The sequence below is a fragment of the Myotis daubentonii genome, chromosome 5 (assembly GCF_963259705.1).
Source record: "Myotis daubentonii chromosome 5, mMyoDau2.1, whole genome shotgun sequence".
Taxonomy (NCBI): Eukaryota; Metazoa; Chordata; class Mammalia; order Chiroptera; family Vespertilionidae; genus Myotis; species Myotis daubentonii.
Window position 1 is genome coordinate 18,446,024 of NC_081844.1, and position 15,767 is coordinate 18,461,790.

The 15,767-nt window shown below is 52.5% G+C and overlaps 2 protein-coding genes across 2 annotated transcripts; one reads left to right on the forward strand and one right to left on the reverse strand.

The window, feature by feature from the left end:
- Positions 1-92: 92 nt before the first annotated feature.
- NDUFA13 (NADH:ubiquinone oxidoreductase subunit A13) lies at positions 93-10,583 on the reverse strand. Its single transcript, XM_059696085.1, has 5 exons — positions 10,335-10,583; positions 2,589-2,667; positions 1,357-1,428; positions 442-511; positions 93-272 (listed from the first exon to the last, which is right to left on the reverse strand). The coding sequence occupies exons 1-5, from the start codon at positions 10,426-10,428 to the stop codon at positions 153-155; spliced, it is 435 nt and encodes a 144-aa protein (XP_059552068.1). The 5' UTR covers positions 10,429-10,583; the 3' UTR covers positions 93-152.
- Positions 10,584-10,885: 302 nt separating this feature from the next.
- TSSK6 (testis specific serine kinase 6) lies at positions 10,886-15,297 on the forward strand. The gene has a single exon (XM_059696080.1). It carries the CDS (start codon positions 11,244-11,246, stop codon positions 12,063-12,065), a length of 822 nt encoding a protein of 273 aa, XP_059552063.1. The 5' UTR covers positions 10,886-11,243; the 3' UTR covers positions 12,066-15,297.
- Positions 15,298-15,767: the final 470 nt, after the last annotated feature.

Below are 15,767 nucleotides of genomic sequence, written 5' to 3' on the forward strand. Positions count from 1 at the left end.
GAATTTCCAGGCCTAGTCCCTGAGTCCCCACATGGAGTGTGACCCAGTGGAGCCCTCCCTCCCCCAGTCACTCAGTCCTTGGGACACAGGCAGGCAGGTCTCCAGAACATTTATTCACTCCATGGGCAGGGGGCGAGGTCCAGCGGCATTCCCTACGTGTACCAGACGAAGCCATAGGTGGCGTTGACAATCTCCTCATTGGTGCGCAGTCCATACAGCTCACCCATTATGGGGGGCACCCAGCGCATTGTGTGGAACACAGACTCGCCCACCTGAGGGGAAAGCAGGTACAGGTGGGGGTACTGGCCACTGTGTCAGAAGCTGCTGCCTTCCTCACCTCAATCCCAGCACCCACTGCCTCTCTCGGCTTCAAAGAGGTTTTCTGCGGAAGGCTGCACTCTGCAGTGGCCTAGACCCTTGCCCTCCCTACAGGGGACCCACCTTCCAGTTGGGCACATCCTTCATGATGATGGCCTCCTCCTCCAGGTTCTCCCGAAGCATCTGCAGGACCCTGTAAGGATGGAGTGGGAGGTGGGGACAGGCCTGAGTACCCCAAGGGACCCCTGCCTAATGCACCTATCAGACCCTCCCCTTACTCCACCTCCAATCATCTCCTGCCACTTCCAACTCTGCACACATTGACCTCTTTCTTTCCTTTCCTCTCCCTGGCAAACTTTTTTTAAAAAATATATTTTTACTAGAGGCCCTATGCACGAAATTCGTGCATGGGTAGGGTCCCTAGGCCTGGCCGGCAATCAGGGCCAATCTGCAGGGCAATCGGGGGGGCCACGCTGGCACCCGCCTTGGCTGGCCTGGGGCCTGCAGGCTGGGGTCAGCTCCTGCATTGAGTGTCTGCCCCCTGGTGGTCACTGCACATCAAAGCGACCGGTCATTCTGCCATTCAGTAGATTTGCATATTAGGCTTTTATTATATAGGACTGATTTCAGAGAGGAAGGGAGAAGGAGAGAGAGATAGAAACATCAATGATGAGAGAAATCATCGATCGGCTGCCTCCTGCATGCCCCACACTGGGGATCAAGTCCACAACCTGGGCGTATGCCCTGATAGGAAATCGAACCAGTGACCTCCTGGTCGATGCTCAACCATTGAACCACGCCAGCTTGGCTCCCTGGCAAACTCTTACTATTCTCCTGCCCAGCCCCAAAACCCCCTTCTTGCAGAAAAGCCTTCCCGTTCGCCCCCTTGGTCTCCACTTTGTCTAGGGCCCTCTCCAAGGATGACAGCAGTTGGTGTGCAAGGATGCAGCTGCCAGTCCCCATGTGCATTTTGGCTGTGTCCCTGAGCCGCAAGCTGGGGCACTCAGGCCTATGACCTCCGGACCCTGGCGGTCTCACCTTCGGTCCTTCTCTGCCTGCAACAGCGGCATCAGTGCGATGCGGGCCTCAAAGTCCTCGATCTGCAAGCGCCTGTGAAACCCCAAAACCAATACTTGGATCAGATTAGGGTGGGCAGGGAGGGAGGCAGACGATGTGGCCCCTGGACATTCAGGGTGATGCACGGGGATGGTGGCTGGGGGAGAGGCGAGCAAGCAGGATAGAGCTTGGACACTAGGCTCCGTCCACCAGGAGCCCGAGATGGGGAACTCAGCAAGCGCAGGCGTTGGTCCACAAGATTGCTGGCTTCACATTTTCTTTTCAATTAAAGAACTTTTTTTAAAATCCTAAAAATAGCCCAAGTCTATAACTGCAGTGAAGGAAGGGAAGTGTTCATCATGGGGTTATGGGCCTTACAAAACCATGTCCCCTTCATCTCAAAATAACATTGGGGCATTCTTCTTCTCCCTGCTTTTCAGCATCTTCCAAGCCCCAGCCCTGCCTGTGCTAGGGGGTGGGGAGAGCGAGCCATATTGTGTCCCAGGGAGTAGCCTCTGGCCATATCCCCTCATCACCAGAAATCTTACAGAGGCACAGGAAGGGGTAGATGAACTTCAACCCCTCTCCTGTCCCCAATCCCCAGGCTACTGCCCCCATCACAGCCACACTGTGGTCACTACTGTGTCCCCCTAGGAGGCTGGGCCTGGTCTTGCTTGTCCAACACAGGGGCCCTAGCATCCAGCACCCATCAGGTGCTCCTGAGTATACTCCATAATGTGGAGCACCCTCCACGAGCTGAGCCTTCTCTAGCACCATCCTCAGAGATTCCTGGCCGAGTCGGGGATGCTAAGGACATATGACAGAGCCCAGCCAGTCAGAGGCTAATGACAAGGAGCCACCTGGCAGAGAATCAGATGAGCTCAGAGGTGACTGGAGTCTGAATTGAGGCCATGGTAGGTCTTGGCCCCTCAGGCCCTGCATGGCTGGCATGGCCACTGTCTTGCATGATCTGCTTTCCATGCCCCCATATCATTATTGCCTGGTTGCCATGGACACCCTCGAGTCCCTAGTGGCAGAGGCTGAAGGGGTGCCTGGTGAACACCTGGAGGCAAGCTCTTTGCTTACTAGTCAATCATTAAAGGTAAAATCCAAAAATGGATTTGCTGGGTCCCCAAGACCTGGGGGTTGATGAGGGGTCCCAGTGTATACCAAGTCCACAGGCACATGCCCACCCTCACCTGCACGGGGCCTACCTGCGTTCACGATTCCACTTCATCATACTCCAGTGCCCAAAGATCATGGCCCCAATGCCCAGCGCGAACATACTGTAGCCTGTGGGGAGAGGAGCACAGCTCAGCACCTGCATGCTGAACAGGCCACCCTGGTCATTTCTTCTCATGAGGCATATCCACTCGCTATACAAATAACCCCAGAAATACAGACGATGGAGAGGGTGAGAGTGCCCTGACCCCCTCCCAGAGATGGCTCGCATTTCTTCAGACTATTTTTTCCTCTGTGGAATGTCCACTGGCCTGCTTCCTTGGACACCCCCTCTTCCACAGCTGCAGACCACTCTCTATCATGTCTGCAGGCAGGGGACACCAAAGAAGCCTCAGCTTCTCTCTCATAGGCAAGACTGTGGCAGCAGCACCACCTCTGCCCCCATGCTGGGGTTTCTGGAAGGTATAGATTGGGCAGGGACTGCAGGAGGACTCAAAGGTCTATGTTTATGGTTGGACGGCCCTGGCAGCGCAATCTTCCTGGAGATTGTTTGGTTCCCAGTCAGCCAGCCAGCCCCTCAAAGATGGTTGATGGTTCCAGCTCCATGGTAGCTCCCAGCTGCCTGGGCCACCTCCTTGCATGCTGCTCACAGGGCCTTCCTCGTGAACGCAGGTAGGCCCCTGTGCAAGGCTGTCAGAGGCAGGCTGTGCCCTTCAGGGGCTGCCACCCGCCCTGGCCTCCTGGGTGCTTCTCCTGGCCCAGCAGGGTAGACACCCACCCCCTGTCCAAACCCAAGGGAACAGGCTGCCATGAATATTTACTGAGCTCCAGCAGGCACCCACTGTAATCCTGACTGACAGGTTGTGGGCCTGCTAGGGTCTTCAGGGAGCCCCAGACACCTGGGGCCTGGCTGGCCCTGCACCCCCCCCGCCCCCCCCCCCCCCCCCCATCTTTCGAGCATGGTCTCTTCTCTGGCCGGGCCTCCAGGCTGCTGTGACAAATGGACAAGCTCAGCTAGGTCAATCTCCAGTCAACACCTAGTAAAGGTCTAGTAAGCAAAGGGCGATGCCGCTCCCTGGGCCTCATGGGGAGAAAAGGGGGTGGTGGTGGTGGTGGGTGTCTTTTTCACCTCAGTTGGGACATAAGCTTCATCAGGCACCTCTGCTGGACCTGGAGATACATGAGAAACTGGCTCCATATTTTCCCCCCTAGTTCAACTTGTTAAAAACACCAGCTCAGGTCAGCGAGGCGCTCTAGAGCAGCGGTCGCCAACCTTTCAGACCTCTCGGACCACCAGTGGTCCACTGGTGGCGACCCCTGCTCTAGAGACAGGACCCCTCCCAGCACACACGACAGTTGGCCACCAGTGGAAGGCGTTTCATCAGGGCTGCCTCATTCTTTTCAATAGCTGCAGAGAGGCCCAGAGGCCTCCCCTTCTGACCTCACCCCAGGGACAGACCTGGACAGTCTATGAAAATACTTGGCCACCATACCTGGCACCTAAGTGTGAGTCCATCTGCAAGATAAATTCCAGGACTCAGGATGCCTTTATGATGATGCAGCTCTAACTCATCTCTTCCTCACTAAGGGCTACAAGGCCCAGACCCCAGGCCCTGGGCAGGTGATGCCTGTGCTTCTGGAGCTGCCAGTACGATGGGAAAGGCCAAGGAGTGGCATGCCCAGAAGGGTGTGTGGACCATGGGCAACCAAGACTGAAATAAATGGAAACACATCCTGTGTTTATGGATCAGAACTTAATTTAACATTTTGTTCAGATGGCAGCACTCTCGAAAATGAGGTAGATTCAACACAGGCCTCCTTAGAATCCCAACCCATCCCCCACAATCTGACAGAAATTGACTAGCATCGTGAAATTCATATGGAAATGCAAGGGAACAGAATAACCAAAACAATTCTGAAAAAGAAGAACAAAATATGAGGACCCACACTTCACAATTTCAAAACTTATCACACAGCTGTGTGTACTGAACAGCGTGGCACTGGCATAAGGACAGACATGTATATCGCTGGCGAAGAGCTGGGAGTCCAGAAATAAACCCTCACATTTATGGTCAATTGAATTTGTCCAAGGGTGCCAAGACAACTCAATGGGGAAAGAATAGTCTTTTCAGCAAATTGGACAACTGGGTAGCCACATGCAAAAGAATAGTGTCCTCCTTCCTACTCCCATCCACACAAAAAAATAACTCAAAATTGATCAAAGACCTCGATGGAAAAACTAAAATGATAAAACTCAGAAAACAGAGGAGTCAGTCTCTGTGACCTTGGATGAGACAATGGTTTCTTAGATGAAACACCAGAAGCACAAGAGACAAAAGAAAAAAACTGATGAATTGGACTTCACTGAAATAAAAAACTTTTGTGCTGCAAATGAGACCATTAATGAGCTGACAAGGCAACCCACAGAATGGGAGGAAGTATTTGCAAATCATATAGCTGATAAAGCAGCGGTTCTCAACCTGTGGGTCGCGACCCCTTTGGCGGTCGAAAGACCCTTTCACAGGTGTCACCTAAGACCATCCCGCATATCAGATTTTTACATTACGATTCATAACAGTAGCAACATGACAGTTATGAAGTAGCAACGAAAATAATTTTATGGTTGGGGGTCACCACAACATGAGGAACTGTATTTAAAGGGCCAGAAGGTTGAGAACCACTGTGATAAAGGAATGGTATCCAAAATACATAAAGAACCATGAAATCTCAACTGTAGCCCAGCGTGCTCAGTGGTTCAAACCGATGAACCAGGAGGTTCCGGTTTGATTCCTCGTCAGGGGTCAGGAGTCAGGGCTCGATCCCCAGTGTGGGGCATGCAAGAGGCAGCCCATCAATGATTCTCTCTCATCACTGATGTTTCTCTCTCTCTCTCCCCCCTCTCTTCCTCTCTGAAATCAGCAAAAATCCTATCTAATAAAAGAGAAACATGGTAATTGGCGTACGACCGATACCCTCTTCATTGGCTAATCAGCGAGATATGCAAATTAACTGTCAGCCAAGATGGCGGGCAGCTTGAAACTAACATGAGGCTTGGTTGCCTCAGTGACGGAGGAAACCAACGTTCCCCGCCTGCCGCTGCCTCTGAGCGGGCAGTTTAAGAAACATTGTAACGAATACGCCCAACTTCAGCCAGCAGATTGGCAACATTGTAAGCAAAGGCCAGAAACCTACTTTCAGCCAGAGGCCTAAGAGCTGGAGCCAAGCCTCAAGCTAAAGCTGGCCCAGAATTAAAAAAAAAAAAAGGAAAAAAGGAGCGGTTGGGAGTTCAGTCACCCCCAGCCTGAAAACAGCCCTCAGCCCCTCACCCAGACTGGCCAGGCACCCCAGTGGGGACCCCCACCCTGATCCAGGACACCCTTCAGGGCAAACCAGCTGGCCCCACCCATGCACCAGGCCTCTACCCCATATAGTAAAAGGGTAATATGCCTCCCGGCACCGGGATCAGCGGAGCCGTGAGGCCTCCCAGCACTGGGATCAGCGTGACAGGGGGCAGCGCCCAAACCCCCTGATCGCCCTGCGGCTCTGTGTGTGACAGGGGGCGGGGCCACAACCTCCCTATCCACCCTGCTCTGTGCCTGATAGGGGGGAGCTTCCCCCCCCCCCCACGGGCCCTGCTCTGTGTGTGACGGGGTAGAGCCATAACCTCCCCATCAGCCCTGCCCTGAGTGTGAGAGTGGCGGCGCCCCAACCCCCTGATCCGCCCTGCTCTGTGGGTGATAGAGGGCAGCACCCCAACCCCCTGATGGGCCCTGCTCTGTGTGTGACAGGGGGTTGCTCCACAACCTCCCCATCGACCCTGCCTTGAGTGTGACAGGGGGCGGCGTCCCAACTCCCCAATCAGCCCTGCTCTGAGCCCGACCAGGGGCTGCACCTAGGGATTGGGCCTGCCCTCTGCCACCCTGGAGCAGGCCTAAGCCAGCAGGTTGTTATCTCCCGAGGGGTCCCAGACTGCGAGAGGGCACAGGCCAGGCTGAGGGACCCCCCCCCAGTGCACAAATTTTTGTGCACCGGGCCTCTAGTATATTTATAAAAAAACCACACTCAATGATAAAAAGATGAATAACCCAATTTTAAAATGTGTAAATGATTTAGACATTTCTCTAAGGAAGCTATACAAATGGCCAGTAAACACAAGAAAAATGCTCAATACTATTAGTCACCAAGGAAATGCAAATTAAAACCACAATGAAATACCATCTGGGATGGTGATACTCAAAAAAATAATAAACAATTAGTGTTGTTCAGATGTGAAGAAATTTGAACTCCCAGATACTGCAGATGGGAACATAAAATGGTATAGCCAAAGTGGAAAACAGTTCGGTAGTTCCTTAAAATGTGAAATGTGGAGTCACCATAACCCAGCAATGACATTCCCAGGTGAAATTTCACCTAAGAGAAATGAAACATATGCCACATAGACACTCTTACACACATGTTCACAGCAGCACTGCTCACAACAGGAGACAGGCAGAAACAACTGAAGAGCGCCTCGAGTGGGAAAGGAAACACAAATGTGGCCCATCAATACAAGATTATTACTCATCCATAAAAGGAATGAGGCACGGACACATGCTACATGATCATTAAAAACACCATGCTGAGAGTTTGGCTGAGAGACTGCAGGGGGAGAGAGAGTGGGGATTTTGGGGAGGAAGTGGGGGGGGGACCCCCTTCTGAGTTCTGGCCTCTCCTGAGGCCCTGAGTTGTGCAGCCACCCCAGTATCCCCCCCCCCCAAAACACACCGTGTTGAAAGAAACCAGACACAAAAGGATACATTGTGAATGATTTCATTAATATGAAATGTCCAGAAGAGGCAAATCCATAAAGACAGAAAGCAGATTAGTGGTTGTCAGGGTAGTGGAGAGAGGAGCTAGGTGTGAGAGATGAGGAGAAGTGGGGGTAGCTGTCACTTTAGGAGCAGCAGGGATTAAAGGTAGCCTGAGCCAGCTTGGCATGCTCAGGGATGCTGGTGGTGAGTGGTCCAGGAAAAGAGGTGCCAGGCTTGGGGCCACAGTGTCAGGCTCAAAAGAGGCAAGGCTAGAGGAGGCCCATGACAACAGAGGATGAGGGTGGGTACGGGACAGAGCACAGGGTCTTTGCACTTGCTGTTCCATCCATCTGAGGAACTCCTCCTCAGAGAGGTCACTCAGGCCCTCCCTAGCAAAACAGGTCTTGGTTAACCTAGGCCCCACCACTCACTACAACAGGAAATTCAGGCGTGACATGACAGTGAATTCAAGACAAGGCCCACAGCCATGTGCACACTCAACAGTTAATGAATGAATGCAAGAGCATATGCAAAGACCACACCAACGGAAGGGGTATCTTCCTCACACCTCTGCAGCCAGGAAATACTGGGGTGGGTTTGTATGTGTTACAATGGAAGTCATGTAAAAGGGATGTGATTAGGAGACCCAACTCCAGGCAATGGCATTTAGAGCCCGCTGCACTATGAATAGGAAGAGGATTAGTATAAAGGTATAAAGTAGTGGTTCTCAACCTTCCTAATGCCACGACCCTTTAATACAGTTCATGTTGTGGTGACCCCCAATTTCATTGTTACAAATTGAACATAATTAAAGCATAGCGATTAATCACAAAAACGATATGTAATTATATATGTGTTTTCCAATGTTCTTAGGCGACCCCTGTGAAAGGGTCGTTCAACCCCTAAAAGGGGTCGTGACCCACAGGTTGAGAACCCCTGGTATAAAGGGTGTGTCAGTAGGTAAAAAAAAAATAAAGATGCCGAGTGGGGAGGGCCCAAGAAGACCCAAGGGCTGGTCACACAGACCTTATGCAGCACACCTGAGGGGTGCACTGGCCTGGTTGTTATGACTCAGACTCGTTCAAGGTGCTCTAGGATGAGTTGAGTGCCCATGTGGTGTCAAATCTATCTTTAACCTATTTTTGTATGGCCCTCCAACTAAGAACACTTTTAGATTTGTAAACTGCTGTTAAAAAAAAAAAAAGCAGCAGCAGTGGATAGAGACAATCTGGCCAATAAAGCATAAAATATTTATCTGGCTCTAACCGGTTTGGCTCAGTGGATAGAGCGCCGGCCTGTGGACTCAAGGGTCCCAGGTTCGATTCCGGTCAAGGGCATGTACCTTGGTTGCGGGCACATCCCCAGTAGGGGGTGTGCAGGAGGCAACTGATGGGTGTTTCTCTCTCATCGATGTTTCTAACTCTCTATCCCTCTCCCTTCCTCTCTGTAAAAAATCAATAAAATATATTTATAAAAAAAAAATTTATCTGGCTCTTTATAGAAAAAGTTTGCCAATCTCTGTTCTGGGATACATAAAAGCCAAGGGGAGGGGAAGGGCTTGAATCATCAATAGACAACTTTTCTACCGCCTGAATTATTATTTTTTTTTACTATGCCCATGAATTTTTTTATTAAAGCATAATATGCAGATTTAAAAAATATTTTTATTGATTTCAGAGAGGAAGGGAGAGAGAGAGATGGAAACATCAATGATGAGAGATAATCATTGGCTGCCTCCTGCACGCCCACACTGGGATGGAGCCCCAACCTGGACACGTGCCCTTGACCGGAATCGAACCTGGGACCTTTCAGTCCACAGGCCGACGGTCTAGTCATTGAGCCAAACCGGCTAGGGCTATATGCAGATTTTAATGTATTCACAATTAACTTGTTTTAAATTTCTTTGTATTTCTTTGTTAATCCTGGGTGTGAAGTATGAGCGTCTTACTTTCTTACATTTTTCTGTGATGAACCCAACAAATTTTTTTTTAAATATTTTTTTTTATTGATTTTAGAGAGGAAGGGAGAGGGAGAGAGAGAGACAGAAACATCAATGATGAGAGAGAATCATTGACGGGCTGCCTCCTAAACGCCCCACACTGGGGACCCAGCCGCAACCCTGGCATGTGCCCTGACCCGAATCGAACTGTGACCTCCTGGTTAATGGGTCGACTGCTCAACCACTAGTGACACTGGCCAGGCACGAATTTTAAAATGTTACTTAAAACGCCAAAACCGGTTTGGCTCAGTGGATAGAGCGTCAGCCTGCGGACTGAAAGGTCCCAGGTTCGATTCCGGTCAAGGGCGTGTACCTGGGTTGCGGGCATATCCCCAGTGGGAGATGTGCAGGAGGCAGCTGATCGATGTTTCTCTCTCATCGATGTTTCTAACTCTCTATCTCTCTCCCTTCCTCTCTGTAAAAAATCAATAAAATATAAAATAAATAAATAAATAAATAAATAAATAAATAAATAAATAAATAAAATAAAATGTTACTTAAAACGTTTGAAAAACTTAAGAATACATATTCCTGGGACCTCCTCCGAGTGAGGAGCACCAGCGAGGAACCACCACAAAGAACATCTTTTAAACTCCTTCGGTGTTCCGGGTTTCGACCCCAGCTTGTTCTGGGTGGCCCTGCGGGTGAGGTCGCAGCCTCTCTCGGGCCTCAGTTTTTCCACCCGTAAAACAGAAGCGTGGCCGAGGGCCAGGGGTTCAGGCTAAACTAACCTCAATTTAACCTACTGTGAAAAGGAAATAATTAACAGGACCGACTTCTGGGCTGTGAGGAGGAGAAATTAAAGGAACTGGTAATCGCTCGACAAATTACAGCAGTTATCGTTACCACGGACGCGAGGTGTATACCCGGACGCCGCCTCTCCTCGCACCGCAGGTAGACTGAGGCCTGTCAGCCTCCCCAGCGCCCCGCCCCCGCCGCGGCGCTCCGGAGGCCCCGACCCTGACACCACCGCGCAGACGGACACTGACCCGACAGTCCCCGGCGCGGGAGGTTCCGTTTGTAGTCGATGGGGCCGTAGCCCCCGGGCGGGGGCATGTCCTGCTTCACCTTCGAGGCCGCCATGGTCGCAGTGCTTTGTACTTCCGGTCGCTGGCGGAAGTGACGTAGCCGGAGATCGCCGCCATGATGAATGTGGCGGAAGCGGTCGCGCAGGTCCCGGGTGGGGCCAGGGAACCCAGGATGCTAGTGTAGCGATCCTACTGCGCGGGAGAACTCTGGCTACGACGCCCGGCTGCAGCCGAAGAATCCGCATTTCTTCTCCCCGACGAGGCGTGGCTCAGCCGGTGTGGACGACTGGAGCCTGTGGGGTCGCCCAGGTTCTTGCATCAAAGGACTTCCCTTTCACCTTCCCTCTGGGGCGATGCGCAGGGCACTCAAGCTCCGGAGGGAGACAGGTCACCGAGCTAAGCCCCCTTACCCGTTTTCCCCCCTCTGGGTCTGTGCTCCACATAGTCAAGGCTTGGGACAAGTAGCCGGGTGGGGGCGGCGGCTGCTCAAATTTGGACTCGCAAGGAGCCACCCACCCCTGGCACAGATTCTGCTCTTTGGCGGTGGTCGGGAGCCCTTGGAAGTAGTAGCCTCTCATCAGGAACTGATTATGAGTCATAAAGCCCTAGGGCCTTGGAGGGTCCATCCCGAGGCGGGGTGACGCCCGCGGGGGCCCCCACCCCGAGGTAGGGTGACGCCCGCAGTCACTTCACAAGGCAGAAATTGTTACCTGGGTAATAAAAGGCACCGCGGCGGCGGGAACCCGGGAGTGGGCACATGGGGGTGCGGGTGTGCAGGTGCCAAGCGCCATGGGTTAGGCCCGAGATCGGAGTCCGGCCGCCCCCCCGACAGCAGCCGCCTCCTGCTCCCCGTGCGCCCCAGGCGCCACCATGTCGGGCGACAAACTCCTGAGCGAACTCGGCTATAAGCTGGGTCGCACGATAGGTGAGGGCAGTTACTCCAAGGTGAAGGTGGCCACGTCCAAGAAGTACAAGGGAACGGTGGCCATCAAGGTGGTGGACCGGCGGCGCGCACCGCCTGACTTCGTCAACAAGTTCCTGCCCCGCGAGCTGTCCATCCTTCGAGGCGTGCGGCACCCGCATATTGTGCACGTCTTCGAGTTCATCGAGGTGTGCAACGGGAAGCTGTACATCGTGATGGAGGCAGCCGCCACGGATCTGCTCCAGGCCGTGCAGCGCAACGGGCGCATCCCCGGGGGGCAGGCCCGCGACCTCTTCGCACAAATCGCTGGCGCCGTGCGCTACCTGCACGACCACCACCTGGTGCACCGCGACCTCAAGTGCGAAAACGTGTTGCTGAGCCCTGACGAGCGCCGCGTCAAGCTCACCGACTTTGGCTTCGGCCGCCAGGCTCACGGCTACCCTGACCTGAGCACCACCTACTGCGGCTCAGCAGCCTACGCATCGCCGGAGGTTCTCCTGGGCATCCCCTATGACCCCAAGAAGTACGACGTGTGGAGCCTAGGCGTCGTGCTCTACGTCATGGTCACCGGGTGCATGCCCTTCGATGACTCAGACATCGCTGGCCTGCCCCGGCGCCAGAAGCGCGGCGTCCTCTACCCCGACGGCCTCGAGCTGTCGGAGCGCTGCAAGTCACTGATCACTGAATTGCTGCAGTTCAGCCCGTCGGCCAGACCCTCGGCGGGCCAGGTAGCGCGCAACGGCTGGCTGCGCACCGGGGACTCCGGCTAAACCCGGAATTCCCACATACCCGCCGTCCCTAGCACTGCGCAAGCGCGGCCACACGCGAGAAGCGCGCTTCCAGAGTCCCGCGAAGCCGCCGCGCACCAATGCGCATGCGTCCTTTCCCCTTTCCTTCTCTCTCCACGGCGGGGGCCACAGTGGCCCCTGTTTGGAATCTAGTTCCTCCTCCACGAACCGGAGAGCACATGCGCGTCCTCGATTCCCCCGCAAGAAGGCCCCGGGAGGGGGCGAGACCAGAGGATGCTGAAGCAATGCGCCTGCGCAGACTGAGCGACTGCTCTGCGGTCGGAGGAGGCTGCCAGGTAGAGCTGCCCACTAGGGGACGCACGCTGAGTGCATCCGTTCCCAGCCTGCCTCGCAGGCCGCCGCGGGACGGCGCGCCCCGGGGCGCCACCCGCGTTGTGATTTGCAATAAACTCGCTCTACCTCGCACCTGGCTCTAGCAATGCCGCCCTTTTACGGAGCGGGGAGAGGGGGTCGCTCCCCGGAAGGCAGGCGCGGGCGCCCCTTTTTAGAGAAAGGTTAAGGTTCTTGCTCCAGTTCTCAAAAGGGAGTTGTGGGATTCGAACCCGTACATTTGGGGATCCCCCCAGCCTGGGAAGAGTCGAAGGGACTTTGACTTTGAGGTCGTTCCCAGGGTCGTGATGGTCCTGGGAATAGAAATGTTGGGCTAGGGAGCAAAGACCCAGCACCCTTCTCATGTTTTAAGAAGGGGATGGCGTGGGTAGGTGGGGAGACCGTCTCGAAATCAACTGAGCATTTACAGATAAGGAAATTGATGCCCACATAGATGTCACTGCCCATGAACACAGCTGGGATTTGAACCCAGATTTAGCTGAAGTAGGATAGGGAGGTGGTGGAAGCTCTCCTTAGTGAGGGCCCCTTCCTTAGTGAGGGTAAGAGTCTGGAGGGAAAGTCAAGGGTGGGGCATAAGTCCACTGGACCAGCTGATTTGTTCAATTCATGCATTTATTGAACTCCTTCTGTATACCAAGCTTTGGGACTCAAGAAGCTTAGATCCATCCCTGCCTTCAGTGAAGAGGCAAAAGTCAAGTAAAAAAATTGCATGGAAATCTTTTTAAAATTGTAAGTTGTGCTAAATGCTGGGGGCGGGGAGTGGGGTGGAGGATGCCTGAGGGATTGAAGGAGATATCTGAACTGAACCCTTAAGGAATCAGACACTGGAAATAGTGGAAAGTGTTTCATGAGTTCCCAAAAAGGATGGAGCTGGTGTGTTTGAGTAATGCCAGGAAGCCCCTGTGGCTGGAATGGAAAGGAGGTGGAGAGGTAAATGTGTATGTCTGGAGAGGGGACCCCATATGGCCTGGGGGAGTTTGAGGGTTATTTTGTTATGAAGTTACTGGTATGGGAAACATCTCCCTAAACCGTAATCCTGCCTGCTTCCATCTGAAGCCCATGACCAGTTTAAGGGGACTATGCCCCAACCCTGCTCATTCACTCTCCATGGCTCTCAGGTGCCCTGGGGATTAAGTGCCAGCTCTCCTCTCACCCCCTTGAAATAGGCTGTGATCCCAACCCCTCGTTTTGCAGATGAGGAAACAGGCTAAGAGAGGGGAAGTGCCTTGCCTCCATCTGGCTTTTTCACATCTGAATTGAGACAGAAAAACCAACATTTTGGTTTACACTAGAAGGGTGCCTTTCCTTCCCTGGACCATATCTCAGGCTCTGCACCTGGAAAATGGGGGCAGAAACACATCCTTGGGGTTGTTGGAAAGGGCTGCGGTTTACTGGAGGACTGCACCTCGATCCTTCTCAAAGCTCCCACTTCACTCAGAATAAAACCCACATCCTCACCCATCTTCCTCACTGGCCAGCCACACTGCCTTTCTCATCCTCCACCTGCCAGGCTTGGTCACACCTCTGAGACTTTTCACTGGCTGTTCCCACTCCCAGCAATACTTTCCCCCTTTTCATTCAAGACTTGGCCTACAAGTTCACCTCCTTGTCATTCCATTCTTTTCCCTCTTTGCCAGTCATAGGTTCAATCCCATTGCCTGGGGTGTGGCACATGCCTTTTTCTGTTCCTCACTAATGAATGTGCATGAGCAATGGGGCCAAGATACTCTTCCACCCCATGGCCATAGAGCCAGCTTAGTTTAGAAGGGACAAAATCTCAGGGAACCCGGTGGGTGTACCATTTGTTAGCTGGAGAAACAGACTCACCCCTGGGTCCGCTGAGGAACCTGTGGCTGATCAGCAGACTCACTTGAGGGCTGAGTGCAGAGCCCCTAAGAAAGCACTTCATAAGTGCATTTCCCGCAGCCAGTACTAGAGCGTGGGGCATCAGTAAGGACGTCACAGGTAGACTGTCTGGGTTTGGGTTTAATTTCTGTTACCAGTCATGCCTGCTCAGGTGAAACTGAGCTGGCTGTTGGGAAGGGCAATTAGCACCCACCACCAGAGGCAGGGATGCTTCAACAACAAAAACAAGAACCAGAAAGAAAAAGAAAAAAAAAAGGAAGCACCCAGGAAAACACTGGTAACAGACTACCCAAGTGATCAAGTGATCACAGGTCTCAGTATGAAAAACCTGAAACAGTGTCAACCTCTATAAACAAATTTTCACAAGCAATTGTTCATTTCAGGGCCTGGCTGGGGGGCTCCATCTGTACTTAAAACCTGAATCTGTAACGCTGTGTCCTGCAGCAAAGACTAAGGGGAGCCACGCCTGAAATCACTCTGGAAAAACCACGCAGGGTGGAAACTGGAAGGGGCTAAGAGCCAGCCCAAAGGGAAAACCCATTGGCGTCTCAGCCACTCCCCAGGCCACAGAGCTCCTGGTTTTGGTGGGGATGGAGGCTCAGAGGTGAGAGCACAGTGCCCAGCTGGGGAGGACTCCCCCCACATGGTTAGTGAAGCCCGAAGGAAACCCAAGAAGCAGATTTCTTACCCTTTGCTTCCACCTTAACAAAGGGTCGGTCACTCTGCTGCCCTTTCCCAGTTCCTAACCTGCCCCGTACATGGACTAAACAAAGCAGGAAAACCAGAGCCGAGGGACAAAAGAAAAATATAGCCAACACATCATTTCTTTATTGTGCTTCAGATCTAAAACTTCCTTGTGACATCATGTATAGCCATTTATTCCAGCCTCTGTTTATGGAACTTTTATTCTCGTTTGGTGGTCAACTTTTTGGTTTTACATTATCATCAAAGATTTAGTCAAAGTAAATAGAAGTGACCCACCTCCCCAAATCTACCTCCCTGCACTAGTGTAACTGTTTATTATACTTTGCTAAAGATTATAAAACTTTAGCTGTCATTTAAAAAATATCTATTTTTCATTATTTCAGAGAGGAAGGGAGAGGGAGAGATAGAAACATCAATAATGAGAGAGAATAATAGATAAGCTATCTCTTGCACACACCCCACTGGGGATCGAGCCTGCAACCCAATCATGTGCCCTTGACTAGAACTGAACCCAGGACCCTTCAGTCCGCAGGCTGATGCTCTATCCACTGAGCCAAACCAGCTAGGGCATAGCTGTCATTTTAATAAAAGCTCGGTTGGAGATCTTTAGGCAAATGTCATGTGCAGCATATAACCTGGCTTCAGACAGACAGACAGACAGACACACACACACACACACACACACAACCCTATGGTGCAACAGCAAAGACCATTCCCATTACAACCTTGTGATGAGAATGCTTATATAACTCCCCCCCTTGT

Coding starts and splice junctions, on each gene's coding strand:
- NDUFA13 (XM_059696085.1), bottom strand. CDS start 10,428: ATGGCGGCCTCGAAGGTGAAGCAGGACATGCCCCCGCCCGGGGGCTAC. Junction 512..1,356: donor CAGGCAGAGAAGGACCGAAG/GTGAGACCGCCA, acceptor CCATCCTTACAG/GGTCCTGCAGATGCTTCGGG. Junction 273..441: donor AGGATGTGCCCAACTGGAAG/GTGGGTCCCCTG, acceptor CTTTCCCCTCAG/GTGGGCGAGTCTGTGTTCCA.
- TSSK6 (XM_059696080.1), top strand. CDS start 11,244: ATGTCGGGCGACAAACTCCTGAGCGAACTCGGCTATAAGCTGGGTCGC.